The following is a 13,310-nucleotide window of genomic DNA, read 5'->3' as shown; positions in this document are numbered from 1 at the left end:
CATGTGTATACACACACACTTTCATATGTGATTATAAGTAATATTATAATGCCATGGATCTTATTTCTATCTTTCTGCTTTAAGTCTGGATCAGAGTGAAGTATCATATAAAAGACCAGAAAACCATATTGGACAAAAAGAAGCTCATAGCATTCTGGTTGGAACGTTACGCTAAGAGAGAAAATGGGAAACCTATAACCGTGATGTTTGACCTCTCAGATACTGGACTAAATAGCATAGTAAGCATTTTTGTTCATTCAAAAATCATTGCTTATAATGGCTTCTTCCCTCTCCTCCTGTCTTCCTTGCCAACCAAATATTGCTATAAAATTGAGCTAATGAACTGACATTTGGGATTTATTGTTTTCCCTCTTGTATTATGAGTGAAGCCAGACGTGGACTAGGGCTTTCAGAGAATTAAATTTGCTTCAGTGTCTGGCATTGATACAGTGTATTTCCTAGAAATATTCTTTGTCTGCTAACTCAGGAAAAAGAGAGGTCATGGAGTTAGGCTGAGCGCTGTGGAGTATGGGAACAATGAACTTGGCACTCATCACTAGTGTCCCATGCACCTGCCGCTGTGCCTGGCACACAGAATGCAAACAGTGCATATGAAGCTCAGGCATGTATATTTCTGATGTCACGTTCGTGCCGTGGTTTCCAATGACAAGACGTTCATGTGAGTTTTCCATATACGACACTTTGTGATTTTGGTGGAGATTTTTGCTTCCCTCTTTGGATTGGTTTTCTATTTGCTTGTTTTGGTTATCTTTGAACATCAGTTTTCTTTTGATTATATCAAGCTGAAAAAATAGATAAAACCTACCTGCCTTTCATTTGGGCCCTTGGGCCTTTGTGACCTTCATGGTAACAACCAACCCTTCAGCAGCAGTGGGGATCAGTCGACACATTTATTGTTGCTTCTCAAGGTTTAAACTGTGGCTCATTCTGGTAGCCATGAAGTGGCCTTCACAGACCCACCCAGGGCACTATTGAACGAAATCTTTTTTTTGAAAATCTGTTTGGCAAAGTGTGTTAAAAACCTTTAAATATTTGTAGTAATGCTCTTTGCCTAGCAACTATTTCTGGAAGTCTATTCTAAAGTAATAATCCCAAGTCCAGAAAAGGCATTGTGCTCCAAAATGTTTTTTCACAGTGTTGTTTAAAGTAGTGGAAAATTAGGAAAAAAATGTAAATGCTCAACACCGTGAAATGGTAAATTATGATATACTAACTGATGGGGTGTGTGTACCTGTATAAATGGTGTTTTTAAAGTATTTATAATGATATTAGAGAATACTTTTTTAAATGAAAAAAAAGATATGATTATATGGTGATACATACTCCAGAAAAGAAAACTTATACTTAAGCAAAGTAACAGGCTAGAAAGGACTAACATAACAACAGATTTTTTTCATGTTTCTATTTATCTTTTTATTTTTTAATACAATGCCCTGAATTTTTCCAACCTAGTTTCCATGTCAGTGGGTTTTAAAGTAGAGTAAAATTTTATAATCAAAATCAAATTGCCTAAATAAACATTCTGTAAAAATAAATCATGATTCTGTTATTCCTTGTGTAAGATAGTTTCCTAATTATTAACTCAGAATCATGAAAAATAGATGTTGATGTTTTCTGTTGTCAAATACAAGGGCAGGGAATTGACTTGAGCTGCCTGATTTGTTTCGAGCTCCCCATATTACATCTCATCATCTTTAATTTGTAAATGAGATCTCTTTGCATTACTAAGTAGTTTGGTCATGATTAATGTTTAACAATACTCAAATCTCATTGGATAATTTATTTTTATACATGACCCTCTCATGATTCACAGAGGATTAAGTCAGTTTATAAAGATGTATACAGAATTACAAAGCAGTACATAAGTGTACCACCAATTTGACTCAAAGCTTTTTGCTGACTATGTGAAAGAAATGGACTCACTTAAAATTATTCAGGATCTTTACTTGAAAAACCTGTGCCTTAGGAGAAGTGTATCTGTTCCTAAAGACTTATGCTAGAAATAAAAGTTTTTCAGAGGTCCTCTTATGAAAGACATTTTACAAGACAAATAATATCCTCAAAAACATCCTCATAGTATGCAGAGCACTGGGTTTTGTGGAGCTATTTTGAGTAGTACCCATTAATAAACATATACCAGTGATGTCCTATCAAATCAGCTTGCATAACTGGTTCTTTTTAGCCATTTTCTTTGACCTTTGCTTACCTACAAATTATGAAGCTCTAGGTACAGTGAATATAATGATTAGCTATAAAGATTTTATTATATACTAGGATTTATCCCATAATCAATACTTAAGATAATTAAGGACATCTACTTTCTGTTTACTGCAATTAAAGATGTCGCAACTCACATCAGGGATGACTTTAGACTCTGATCTCTAGGACAACTGGCCTTTCAGTAATTGTGCTGCATTTAAGTTTACTTGGTTGTACCTTCCATATAGCTTTAAACAGACTTTATAAGATGGCTGTTTAGAATTAGTGAATCAGCCAGTGCCATGAAATAACATGGAATGAAATATGAATAATACCCCTAGTGACCTAATTTCCTGTTGTTGTGCTCGAAGCCATAGAACCAGCCAGTCAGCTGTGTTAATAAAGTCTCCGAGAAATTGGAGTCAATGAACAATACTTGAGTAGAAACTAAAACACTGATTCTAGGTCCCTAAATAAAAGGAAAGAAACTGAAAATAAAGTAGATACAGCAGGCCCACGTGATCATAGTAGCTGTTGTTAATTCAGAAAATATATTTTTGAAGTTGTATAAGGTATAAAAATTAACTTTAAAAGCAAATACAATGCCAGAATTTATATACTTATATAGTATCAGTCCAAATAGGTTATATGCTCTGTTTGTTTCAATAATTCTTTAGCTGTTGAAAAGATTTTTAGAATTTCTCTGTGAGGATTGCTTTTAGATTCACTGTATGCCCTGTTGGCCTAGCAGCTTAAGGATGTAACTAGTCTGAGGTGATGTGTAAAATTTTAAAGCATCACGAAGCATCTGATTCCTTTAACTCAATTATAAAGGCCAGTGATTATAAAAAGCTTAATGACCTAAAAACCTTAATCCTTGGGAATATAGGCATTTATATTCAGTTTATTTTTAAAATAATTTACTTATTATATTATTTGTATTTAATATGTCACCTTTAGAAATGTACAATTTAAAGTTCTCTAATGTGGACAGTCTTAAAGATTTAATCTTTATTTTAGGACATGGACTTTGTACGCTTTATCATCAACTGCTTTAAGGTTTATTACCCTAAATACCTCTGTAAGTAACTCACTCCTTTATGAAAAATATAATATATTGATATTGTAGACAATATCTGAGAATTGTGAAGCATTTTATTATAGACTTTCATACCTGAAACTTTGTTTTCTGATGAAGAGTTTTTAAATGTGTTCTTAGATGAATGGGTGCATATCCTGATAGGTAAGGAGGAAAAATTCTCATACGTAGTTGTTGTCCTTCACAGTGAGTTTTAAGAGTTTAAACTCTCAACTATATATATGACCTCCTAGGAAACGTGAACGCACACGCATACCTAAAATACACATTTATTTCCAAGATGAGCTTACTTTTACTAATTTTTCACTTTAGAAATCCATTGAAAACAATATTTATCATATTGAACTTCTTGCATGTAACCATATAAGCACTATTGATACATAAAGTACATGAATTGCTAGTAAAAGTTTCCATTAACAGAATCCTTGACTAGAGCGCCTTTTATTTAAATGTGACATTCAGAGTTTGTTTTTACTTCTGACTCTTCCATTCATTACCTGAATGACAGACTCCTAAATCTTTTCCAGTGTACTCAGTTTTTATTTGTTGGATTCATATGATAGGTTCACGATGCAGGGGCCACGAAAGCACCAAATCCTCACATCATCTTCTTTTGGCCTGCTTTCCTGTGACTGTTAAAGTGGAGTAAGGAGCAGACAGAAAGCATGGTGGCAGTGCCACCTAAGCCCCATACTTCCATCTGTGCAGAGAGAGCAGAATAGTGCCACTCAGCCGTCACTAGGGAATCACCACCCCTTATTATTAGCTCGTTTCTCTTAGGAACAAAATCAAAAGAAGATATCTACTTTCTATTGAACTATCTAAAGGAATTTGTGAAGAGCCACTCAGGAATAGTATGAATATCATTATTTTATTAAATGTATCTAAGGTTCTTTGGGGAGAATTATTAATAAATTCATGGATTATATAAAGATGAATGCTATTCATTTCAGTAAACTAGAGATAATATATATGTCTGCCTGCATAATGTAGTTTTGGCAGACACTGACTTTTGTGGCATCTTTAATTGATTGTGCTTCCAAATTGGTCATGAAATATAACTATTGTATCTTGAAGTCTTGAGTCCAGATCTTTTTACACTCCCCAGAAGACTAGCGTATTAAGCGTCACGGAACCCCTTAGCAGATACCTTATTCCTCATTTGTACTTTACTTGTCCTACAAAGTTACATTTTGATTCAGCTTGAATAGAAGAGTGAATTGATATCAGAAATCCCCTTTGTGGTTTCATGGTTCTTTCTCACAGTTGTTAATAGAGCTTTTTAATATATCCAACTCAGTGTGCAAATACAGCTTCTGTATGCTTTGGAATTATTGGCTTCCTGGAGCTCATAATATTGAGAAAAGTAGAAATATTTTTTGTTTCTTAAAACATAGGATTTATTAAAAGGAATATGGGTAACTGTGAGACTCGTTTTGACAATATAATCTGGAAAATTCCAGTTGAAATGAGAGATTAGACATAGAAGTGTTTTAAAGTTCAGTGGCCTTCAGCACTGATGTGACAAGCTGCAGCCAAAGTCTCCACTTAGCCACTGCACTATTTTCTTTTGTACCTTTCTACAAAGAACAAAAGTAGTAGGTGAACAGAACAGGCTGTTTGCCAAAGGACAGTGCGAGTGCATTACTGATTTTCCACAAGCCATGCTCTTGGGTGGGCCTCTCCCTCTGGTGAGATGTTGCTCCAGTTCCTGCACCATTCACACGTTACTGAACTAAAACTTAGCTGCCTCACTTACTACTGACATTCAGGTGACCAGTTTTTCTAGGCCAGGGATAAGTGATGGTACTGTCGAGGTACTAAGTCACATTCAATGAATTTTTTTTCTTCTTTTAGCAAAAATAGTCATCTTTGATATGCCTTGGATAATGAATGGTGAGTATTTTATTTATGTCTTCCTGAAACAAAATGTCTGACTTCTTTCTTTCTTTGCCAGCTTAACCGTATTTCTGCAATTGATTTTAAAATGTTCTGATTGTACTTGGTGTACACTCCTAAGAGGCTGGAGCTGGAACACTTCAAAGCTGTTCCTAAGCACACTGGGCTTACAGTCCATTCTCAGGCTCAGCGAGAGCCGCCGGGCTTCTTCAAAAACAGCCTCAAGGTACTCAGATATTCAGATAAAACCATAGCCACCTGCTTCAGTCTGTTATCCAATAGATAGAGTATGTCAGAGAAGGCAGGCCTTGGCTGGGTTTCCTCATGGGCTTTGGGCATTGAGGAAGAAAGTGGGACGAATCTGAAATTAACACTAGGTCACTGCAGTCCCATGACCTTTTTGACAGTTGGGATATATATTTTTCAAAGCCATTGAAAAGGTATCTTATGATAACAATGCTTGTATGGTGCATGCCCTGTGTGGAATTCAGAGAAAAATACAGATTAAATGATGACTAATGCCAAAAGTGCAACTAAATTATTAAAATGTGGACTGAAAGAGGGGACATCTCCACTGACCTTGCAGAAATAAGAAAGGATTATAAGCGAATACTAAGACTACCTGTATGTCAAGAAATTAGATAACCTAGATGAAATGAACAAATTCTCAGAAAGACACATATTGCCAAAACTGACCCAAGAAAAATCAGAGTAGCAGGATAACAAAGGAAATGAACAAAGAACTTCCCACAGAAAAAGCCCATGCCCACGAGGCCTCACTGGTAAATTCTGTGAAACATTTAAAGAGGAATCAGCACCAATCCTTTGCAAACTTCCAAAAAGTAAAAAAGAAGAAATACTTCCCAACTGTCTTATGAGGCAATGATAACCCTAATATCAGGTATCATGGAAAAAGAAATTTACAGACCATATCCCTTAGGAACATAAACACACCAGTCCTCAATAAAATACTAGCAGACTGGATCCAATAGCATTTAACAGGCATTATACACCATGACCAAGTGAGATTTATATCAGGAATGCAAAGCTGGTTCAACCTATGAAAATCAAGCAATATAATCCACCATATTAATAGAACTAAAGTGGGGGGAAACTACATGATCCTCTGAATAGAAAGAGAAAAAACACTTGACAAAATCTGGTGCCCTTTCATGATATAAAAGCAGTCAACAAAGTCAGCAGCTAAGAGTTGAAGCAACACAAGACCACAGTCAACTCTGACATGAACTGAAGGTACTCCTTGAACTTTCTGAAAGCTTTTATACCCACGATTACGATTCAGATTAAAATCAGCTGTGGAATATGAAACGTGGCTCAGAGTCCAGGGAGGGGCCTGATGCAGAGCATTTTACTCCACCAGCATCCATGTGTGGCAGTGCACATCAAGTATTGTCAACCAGGGAACTTCACTCAAGCCTCAGTATCCAGCTTTCTGTTAATGATTTTAATTACATAGGCATGATTGATTGCCCACATGGTTGATCTGTCTGTAGTCCCTCCAGAGGCTGAGTGAGATCTCTGATTCAAAGCCCCACCCTAAATCCCAGGTAGTCTTTTCAGCCATGGCAAGCTCCCACCCTCAATCATATTCTTCCTATGTGACCCAAGGTCTCCAGGCAAACAAAAACAATCCTATCAGGCATAAAGATCACCTCCCAGAAGCAGAGGACCTTACTTCTTTGGATAAGGGGAATTCTTTGGTACACAAAAGAGGACTTGCTCAGCCTGCTGATGTGCATAACCCACAGCCAGCATCATACTTAGCAGTGAGAGAATGGATGCTTCCCCCACTAAGATGAGGAACAAGACGTGATTGTCTGCTCTCTCCATTTCTATGCAACATTATACTAGACGGTCTAGCCAGGACAGTCAGGCAAGAAAGAAACAAAGCAGACTCAGATTGGAAAGGAAGAAATAACACTGTCTCTATTTGCAGATGACATAATCCTATAGAAAATTTTAAGAAATTCACCAAGTGATGTATTAGAACCAAGTTCAGCAAGATTGTAGGATACAAAGTCAAAACACAAAATCAGTTCTATTCCAATGCACTAGCAATGAATAATCCAAAAATGCACTTTTAAAGAACTTCATTTATATCAGCATCAAAAGCATAAAATAATTTCAAAATAAAATTAATAAGAGTTCAAGACATGTGTAATGGAAACTACAAAACCCCAGTCCAGAACATTCAAAGACCTAATGCTAATGCAGAATAGGCAGGAAATTAGGGGAAGAAATAAACTGGAAGATTTTCCCACTGTTTCTGTCTCACAGCCCTGCACTTTAACTCCACTCCCTTATGTGCCAATCCAGTACACCCATTTTCCCACAATGCACCTGAGTGTCCCCTACACCACGAAAGAGCACACAGCATGACAAACACATGTAAGCTGAGCTCCATGTAGAGACACCATGAAGCTCCCAGAAAACTTCACACACTAAACTCCCAAACTCCACCCCATTTGTATATTCAATTAGGGCACCACCCCACCCCATAAAGGGGACCACTGGACAAGGGAATGGCCCATTTTGGCCTTCTTTCTCTTGCCTTCTCTGGCTCTCTCTCCTTGTGGGCAGCTCTCTTTTATGCTGGCCCTCTCGTGACGAGTATTTCTCCTCACCCGAATGTGTACGCACACCCTCACTTGAAATAACTCCTGCTCACATTTATGCGCCTTACTTATACCTCTGCTTTGAATTCTTATCTCATGCCGGGAGCAAAGACTTGGAATAAAAACTAGGGAACACATCCCCACAGCACTATGTAAACAAATACCTCATGTTCATGGATTTGTAAAGTAAAAAGGTAGACATCAGTCTGGGGAGGGCTGGGGGGAGGGAAAGGAAAAATAATGAGAAGTTCACATGGTTGAATGAGGCAAGGAACATGGAAGCATGCCCTGGAAGCAGCCCAGAAGTCCTGCCCTGTCCTATAATTTTGTGGGTGAGTCTCTGCAGCCTGCCGCCAGGGGTGAGTGTTCAGTTCTGTAACACTGTGCCGATAAAGCCCTGGGAGGGATTTCTCAAAGTCCACACCCAGAAAGCCCTTCACTCAGCAGTATCCCAGAAGAAGAGGTACAGGAGAGGAGGAATGATGGGCCCATACCCATAAACACTCCAGTCTGAATGCAGACTGTGCCCTTGGGTCTTTACTGAGTTGCCCACCTGGCCTGCCAGGTGCATACTTTACATTAAACACTACTAGTTTTCTTACTGCCTATTTTGGTCTCAGTCTGAAATTCCTTTCTTATGGGGCATAAGAACCTCTGTTCCAGCCATCTGCAGTAACAGATTAAAAGACTTAAGGTCCAGATTGAGTTTCTGGCTCCTGGCTTTGCACAGGCCCAGCCATGGCTGTTGCGGGCATTTGGGGAGTGAACCAAAGATGAAATCAATCGATCAATCAATCTCTCTCTCTCTCTCTCTCTCCCTCTCTTTCCAAAAAAAAAAAATCTTTTAAATGTTTTGCAAAGATGGCAGCACTTCCCAAATTGATATCCTAATGCAGTTGCTATCAAAAGCCCAGCCACTTTTTTTTGGGTGGGGGGCAGAAATCAACAATCTGGCCCTAAATTTATATGAAAATTCAAGAGGCCCAGAGTAATCAAATGGTCTTGAAACATTGGAAGACTTTTACTTCCTGATTTCAGTTTATGACCAAGCTACTGTAGTCAAGACCTTGTAGTGTGGGTATAATGTAGCTCCATGAGACAGAAAAGAGTCCAGAGATGAGCTCAACATTTGTCATCAGTTAATTTTCTGTTTTTGACAATTCCAAAATAATCCAGTGGAAAAAAAATCTTTTTCGTAAGTTATGATGGCAAACTGGGAATCTGCATCGAAAGGAATGATGTTGGACCCTTAGCTCATAGCATGTGTAAAAATTAAAGTGATTCAGAGATCTAAATGTAAGAGTTAAAGTTATAAAACTCAGAAAAACCTGTAGGAGAAAATCTCCATGCTTGGATTAGGTAGTGATTTCTTACATATAACACTAGAAGCACAAGGAACAAAAGCAAAAAAAGAGATAAATGTACTTCCTTAAAGTTAAGAACTTTTATGCTTCCAAGTACACCACCAAGAGGTGAAAAGATAATCATCGCAGAGAAGAAATGACTTACAAATCATACATCTGATAAGAGACATAGCTAGAATATATAATTTACAATTCACTAAAGACATATGGCCTGATTAAAAAGTGGATTAAAGATTTGTAGACATTTTTCTAAAGAAGATATACAAATGGGCACGAAGCAAATAAAAAGATAACTCAATCTTCAGGCATTAGAGAAATGAATGTCAAAACAAAGTGAGACACTTCAAAACCTGCAGGGTGGCAATACTCAACAAAAGACAATAACAAATATTGGTGAGGATATGGAGAAATTGGAATCCTCAATACACTGCTGGTGAGACTGTAAAGTGGTGTGGCCACCGTGCAAAACAACTGGGCAGTTCTTCAAAAAGTCAAACCAGGAATGATCCATAAACCCCACTCCTTCAGATACCTGTGAAGTGAAAACATGTCTTCACAAAAACTTGCACACAGATGTTTATACCAGCATTACTCATCATTGAAAAGGTGGAAACACTTCAAAGGTTCATCAGTTGATAAATGGATAAATAAATACTGTGTATCTATAAACAAGAACTAAGTGCCAATACCTGCTCCATCTTGGATGAGCCTTGAAAACATGCTAAGTAAACAAAGCCAGTACAAAAAGCCACATATTTTGTGATTCTGTGATATATATATATATATATATATATATACACACACACACACACAATCTCCAAAAGCAGCAAATCCATGAAGATAGAAAATATATGAGGGGCCAGCACTGTGGTGTAGCGAGTAAAGCCGCCACCTGCAGAGCTGGCATCCCAAATGGGTGCCGGTTTGAGTCCCAGCTGCTGCACTTCTGATCCCCCTCTCTGCTATGCCTTGGGAAAGCAGTGGAGGATGGCCCAAGTCCTTGGGCCCCTGCACCCACATGGGAGACCTGGAGGAAGCTCCTGGCTCCTGGCTTTGGATCAGCGCAGCTCCGGCCTTTGTGGCAGATCGGGGAGTGAACCAGCGGATGGACTACCTCTCCTTCTCCATGTAACTCTAACTTTCAAATAAATAAATAAATCTTTCAAAAAAAATAGATGAGTAGTTGCCAAGAACTGTGAGGACTCTGGTGTGATGAAGACGTTGAAAGATTACGTAGTGGTAATGATTGCACAACCCTGTGAATTTACTAAAAACAAATGGTAGTCTTAAAAGGGTATATTTTTATGGTATGTAAATTATATTTCAATAAAGCTGTTACAAAAAAATTAGCTTTAGCACTTTATTTAACTCAAGGAGTATAGCTCCAAACATGCCAAGTTCCTTAGCAGTTATGAAAATTCAGATGTTATGTGAAAAAACTAAAATCATAGTTAGCCGAAGTGAAAATGTGATTTTCTGAACTACTAGTTAGCATGCTATTCTTATTTCCTGTGTTTTTTGCTAAAGGCACTTGCAAATATAATTCCATTTTCCCCTTTTAATTTCTTTAATATGTGATCAGAATGTCACAATATGTCAAGTTTCAAAAATTAAGTGCAAATGAGAAATGACATGACAGAAGAAGATTGAGAATCCCAAGCAGCTGGGTTTGATAGTTCATGCTTGTTGACTCCTTAAGTTTCCCCCCAGTATGTAAACTGCACCGCCTGAGAGAGAGTCAGAGAAGATTCGGGTTAGGAAGGAAGTCTGGGTCCAGCTCACACCCATAACAAGGAGGGCTGCTTCCTTCTCTTCTGGACCCCATTGAAAAGGCTTCTAGGATTGTGGATTTATCAGAACCATAAAGGAAATAACTCTTCACACTACTATGCAGTTAGTTATTCCCTGAATCACACTGCACTTTGATTCAGAGCCTAAAAGTGGTTGAGGTCGTTGATAGATGTGTTCAGAGGCCAAAACCCTTACAAGTTCATTAATGAACATCAGGATAATTTAATCTTCCTAAATCTTTGTGGAACTCTGGAAACCCATAAGGGACAGTCATTTACAGTCACTGTAAATGCTTGCAAGAATTAGAGAATGTTAATTAAATATTCGGCCACGCAAAGATAAGTGTTAGCAGATATAGGCCAGACTGATTCCAGAAGACCTGGGCTAGCACATACAATAAATTAAGAAAACATGAAAAGAATTGTAATGAAGTGACTGTTTTTTCTTCAGCTGCTTTCAAAATTGTGAAAACTTGGCTTGGTCCAGAAGCTGTGAGTTTGTTGAAGTTTACAAGTAAAAATGAAGTCCAGGATTATGTCAGTGTAGAATACCTGCCTCCCCACATGGGTGGAACCGTAAGTATACTACCTGAAATCTGGACAATGGCCAGTTAGGCTATGTTCTTTTCCCATGGCAAAAGGAAGATGCTAGATACCCAAGAGTATCTGCAAGCAATGTGCAGATGTTTTTTATCTACATGTTGAAGTTGCTAAATGTTTCTTTTCCTAAGTGGTATGTTTGCATGGTTATCAGCTAAGGAGAGTATGCAGAAACAAGTCTTCGGTCAAATGTCTCCCAGTCCTATCCCCTACTCCTGGTCCCCTTCCCACTTGGATTTCTTTTTATTAATTTCAGGAGATATGTATTGCATAGATAAGCAAGAAAGCATGTATAATTCTTCCCCACACTCATGTCTTCTAAACAGCTAGTGTATTTATACACTCTGGTGCATTCTGGGATCCTTTTTCTTTGAGATCATTCCAAGTCAGTATATGGCAAACTTGATTGTTTGTGGCTGCGTAGTATTCCATTGTCTAGAGATGAACCATAAGCTGTTGACTTTCCTTTTGATATATCTTTAATCTGCTTCCAGTTGTTCACTGTTCAAGTCTTTTTCACTTAAAACATGTTAAGTATAGAAACTGTGAAACATATGGATTTGGTATGCTTTGAGTCGACAATATTTCTTAATATACTTAATTTGTATGGTCTGCTTTTATACTTCCTGGCAAAACTGTATTCTGAAAGAAGCAAAATGACAGTTTTGGAATGTCCTGTGTTTTTTTCTTTGATTAGAAAAGCCTTGAAGCAGTATTTTTAATTTGAAGTTTACTGCTGTCCTCTTCCGAGGCTTTATATTTCACATACTAACCAGCGAGACCAAGTGTGGCCCAGGTCAGCTCTGACAGTTAGTTAAAATAACAATTTATTTGACCTGTCATTTATAATAATTTGCCCATAAAATTGTTGTGTCTTAAAATGAATTTAGTAAAACTGCTGTTTTCTTTTGCATGTGGAGAGGGTGATTTACTTCACAAAGGACCGTCTGTAGTGGTTTTGTACTCTTTTGCCCTTGGAAAGATTGCTGCAGGGAAGATCCTTGCAAATAACTCTTGGTCCAGGGGCACAGCAAATATCCCCCAAAGGATAAGCTTCGAGAAGTAAAATAATTGGACCAGTGGGTATATATGGTTTCTCATTTAGATGTCTGTTGTCACGTGCCTCTAAAGAGATTGGGCCCACTTCCCACCAGTGTGAGAATACTGGAACCATGGCTTGCCAAAACTACATATTCTCACGTTGGCTGTCTTTGCCATTCTCAGGGGAAGAAGATTGTACTGTGGTTTGCACTTGCGTGTGTTTTGTTGTAAGAGATCTGGAGCAGATTCCAGAGGCAGCCTTAGTTGGGTTTCTGTGAGCTCTGTATCCTTCCCTTTCCCCTTGTTCTGGTGGGTCAGCACGCTGTTGCTTGTTGCTTTGTATATGTTAACAAAGGCTGTCTTTCATTTCTTACCTGTGTGATACATATTTTTCCAATTGTGACCTTTTGTAAACAAAAAGCTTACTTAATGTGTTTTGTTTTCAGAGGGCTTTTCGGTTAGTGCTTCATTGATTGGTTGATTGGGTTTCGCTTGCTTGGGGCCATTGGGAATTGCTTTGTTGTCGGGTGCTCAGTTCTTATGGACTTGGGTTTTAGTGTGTTTTTTATTTTGTTTTGTTTTTAATCCTATTTAGTTTTGTTCTGCAGCTTGAATATTTTCTAATCACACACCTACTCATACATGCATACATTTAAAGCTT

General features: G+C 37.9%; 1 protein-coding gene across 7 annotated transcripts in view; it reads left to right on the top strand.

Moving 5' to 3' along the window:
- MOSPD2 (motile sperm domain containing 2) overlaps positions 1–13,310 on the top strand; it is a 71,873-nt gene that overhangs the window by 25,444 nt on the left and 33,119 nt on the right. For all 7 annotated transcript variants that reach the window (XM_062183259.1, XM_062183263.1, XM_062183258.1 and 4 more), the window contains exons 5-8: positions 85–239; positions 3,241–3,301; positions 5,177–5,215; positions 11,460–11,584. In XM_062183259.1, the coding sequence (XP_062039243.1) occupies positions 85–239; positions 3,241–3,301; positions 5,177–5,215; positions 11,460–11,584 (380 nt within the window). The remainder of the gene's footprint in view (positions 1–84; positions 240–3,240; positions 3,302–5,176; positions 5,216–11,459; positions 11,585–13,310) is intronic.

This window comes from Lepus europaeus, chromosome X, assembly GCF_033115175.1.
Source record: "Lepus europaeus isolate LE1 chromosome X, mLepTim1.pri, whole genome shotgun sequence".
NCBI lineage: Eukaryota > Metazoa > Chordata > Mammalia > Lagomorpha > Leporidae > Lepus > Lepus europaeus.
Note: the sequence above shows the minus strand (reverse complement) of the source record. Positions and strands in the feature narration are given on the sequence as shown.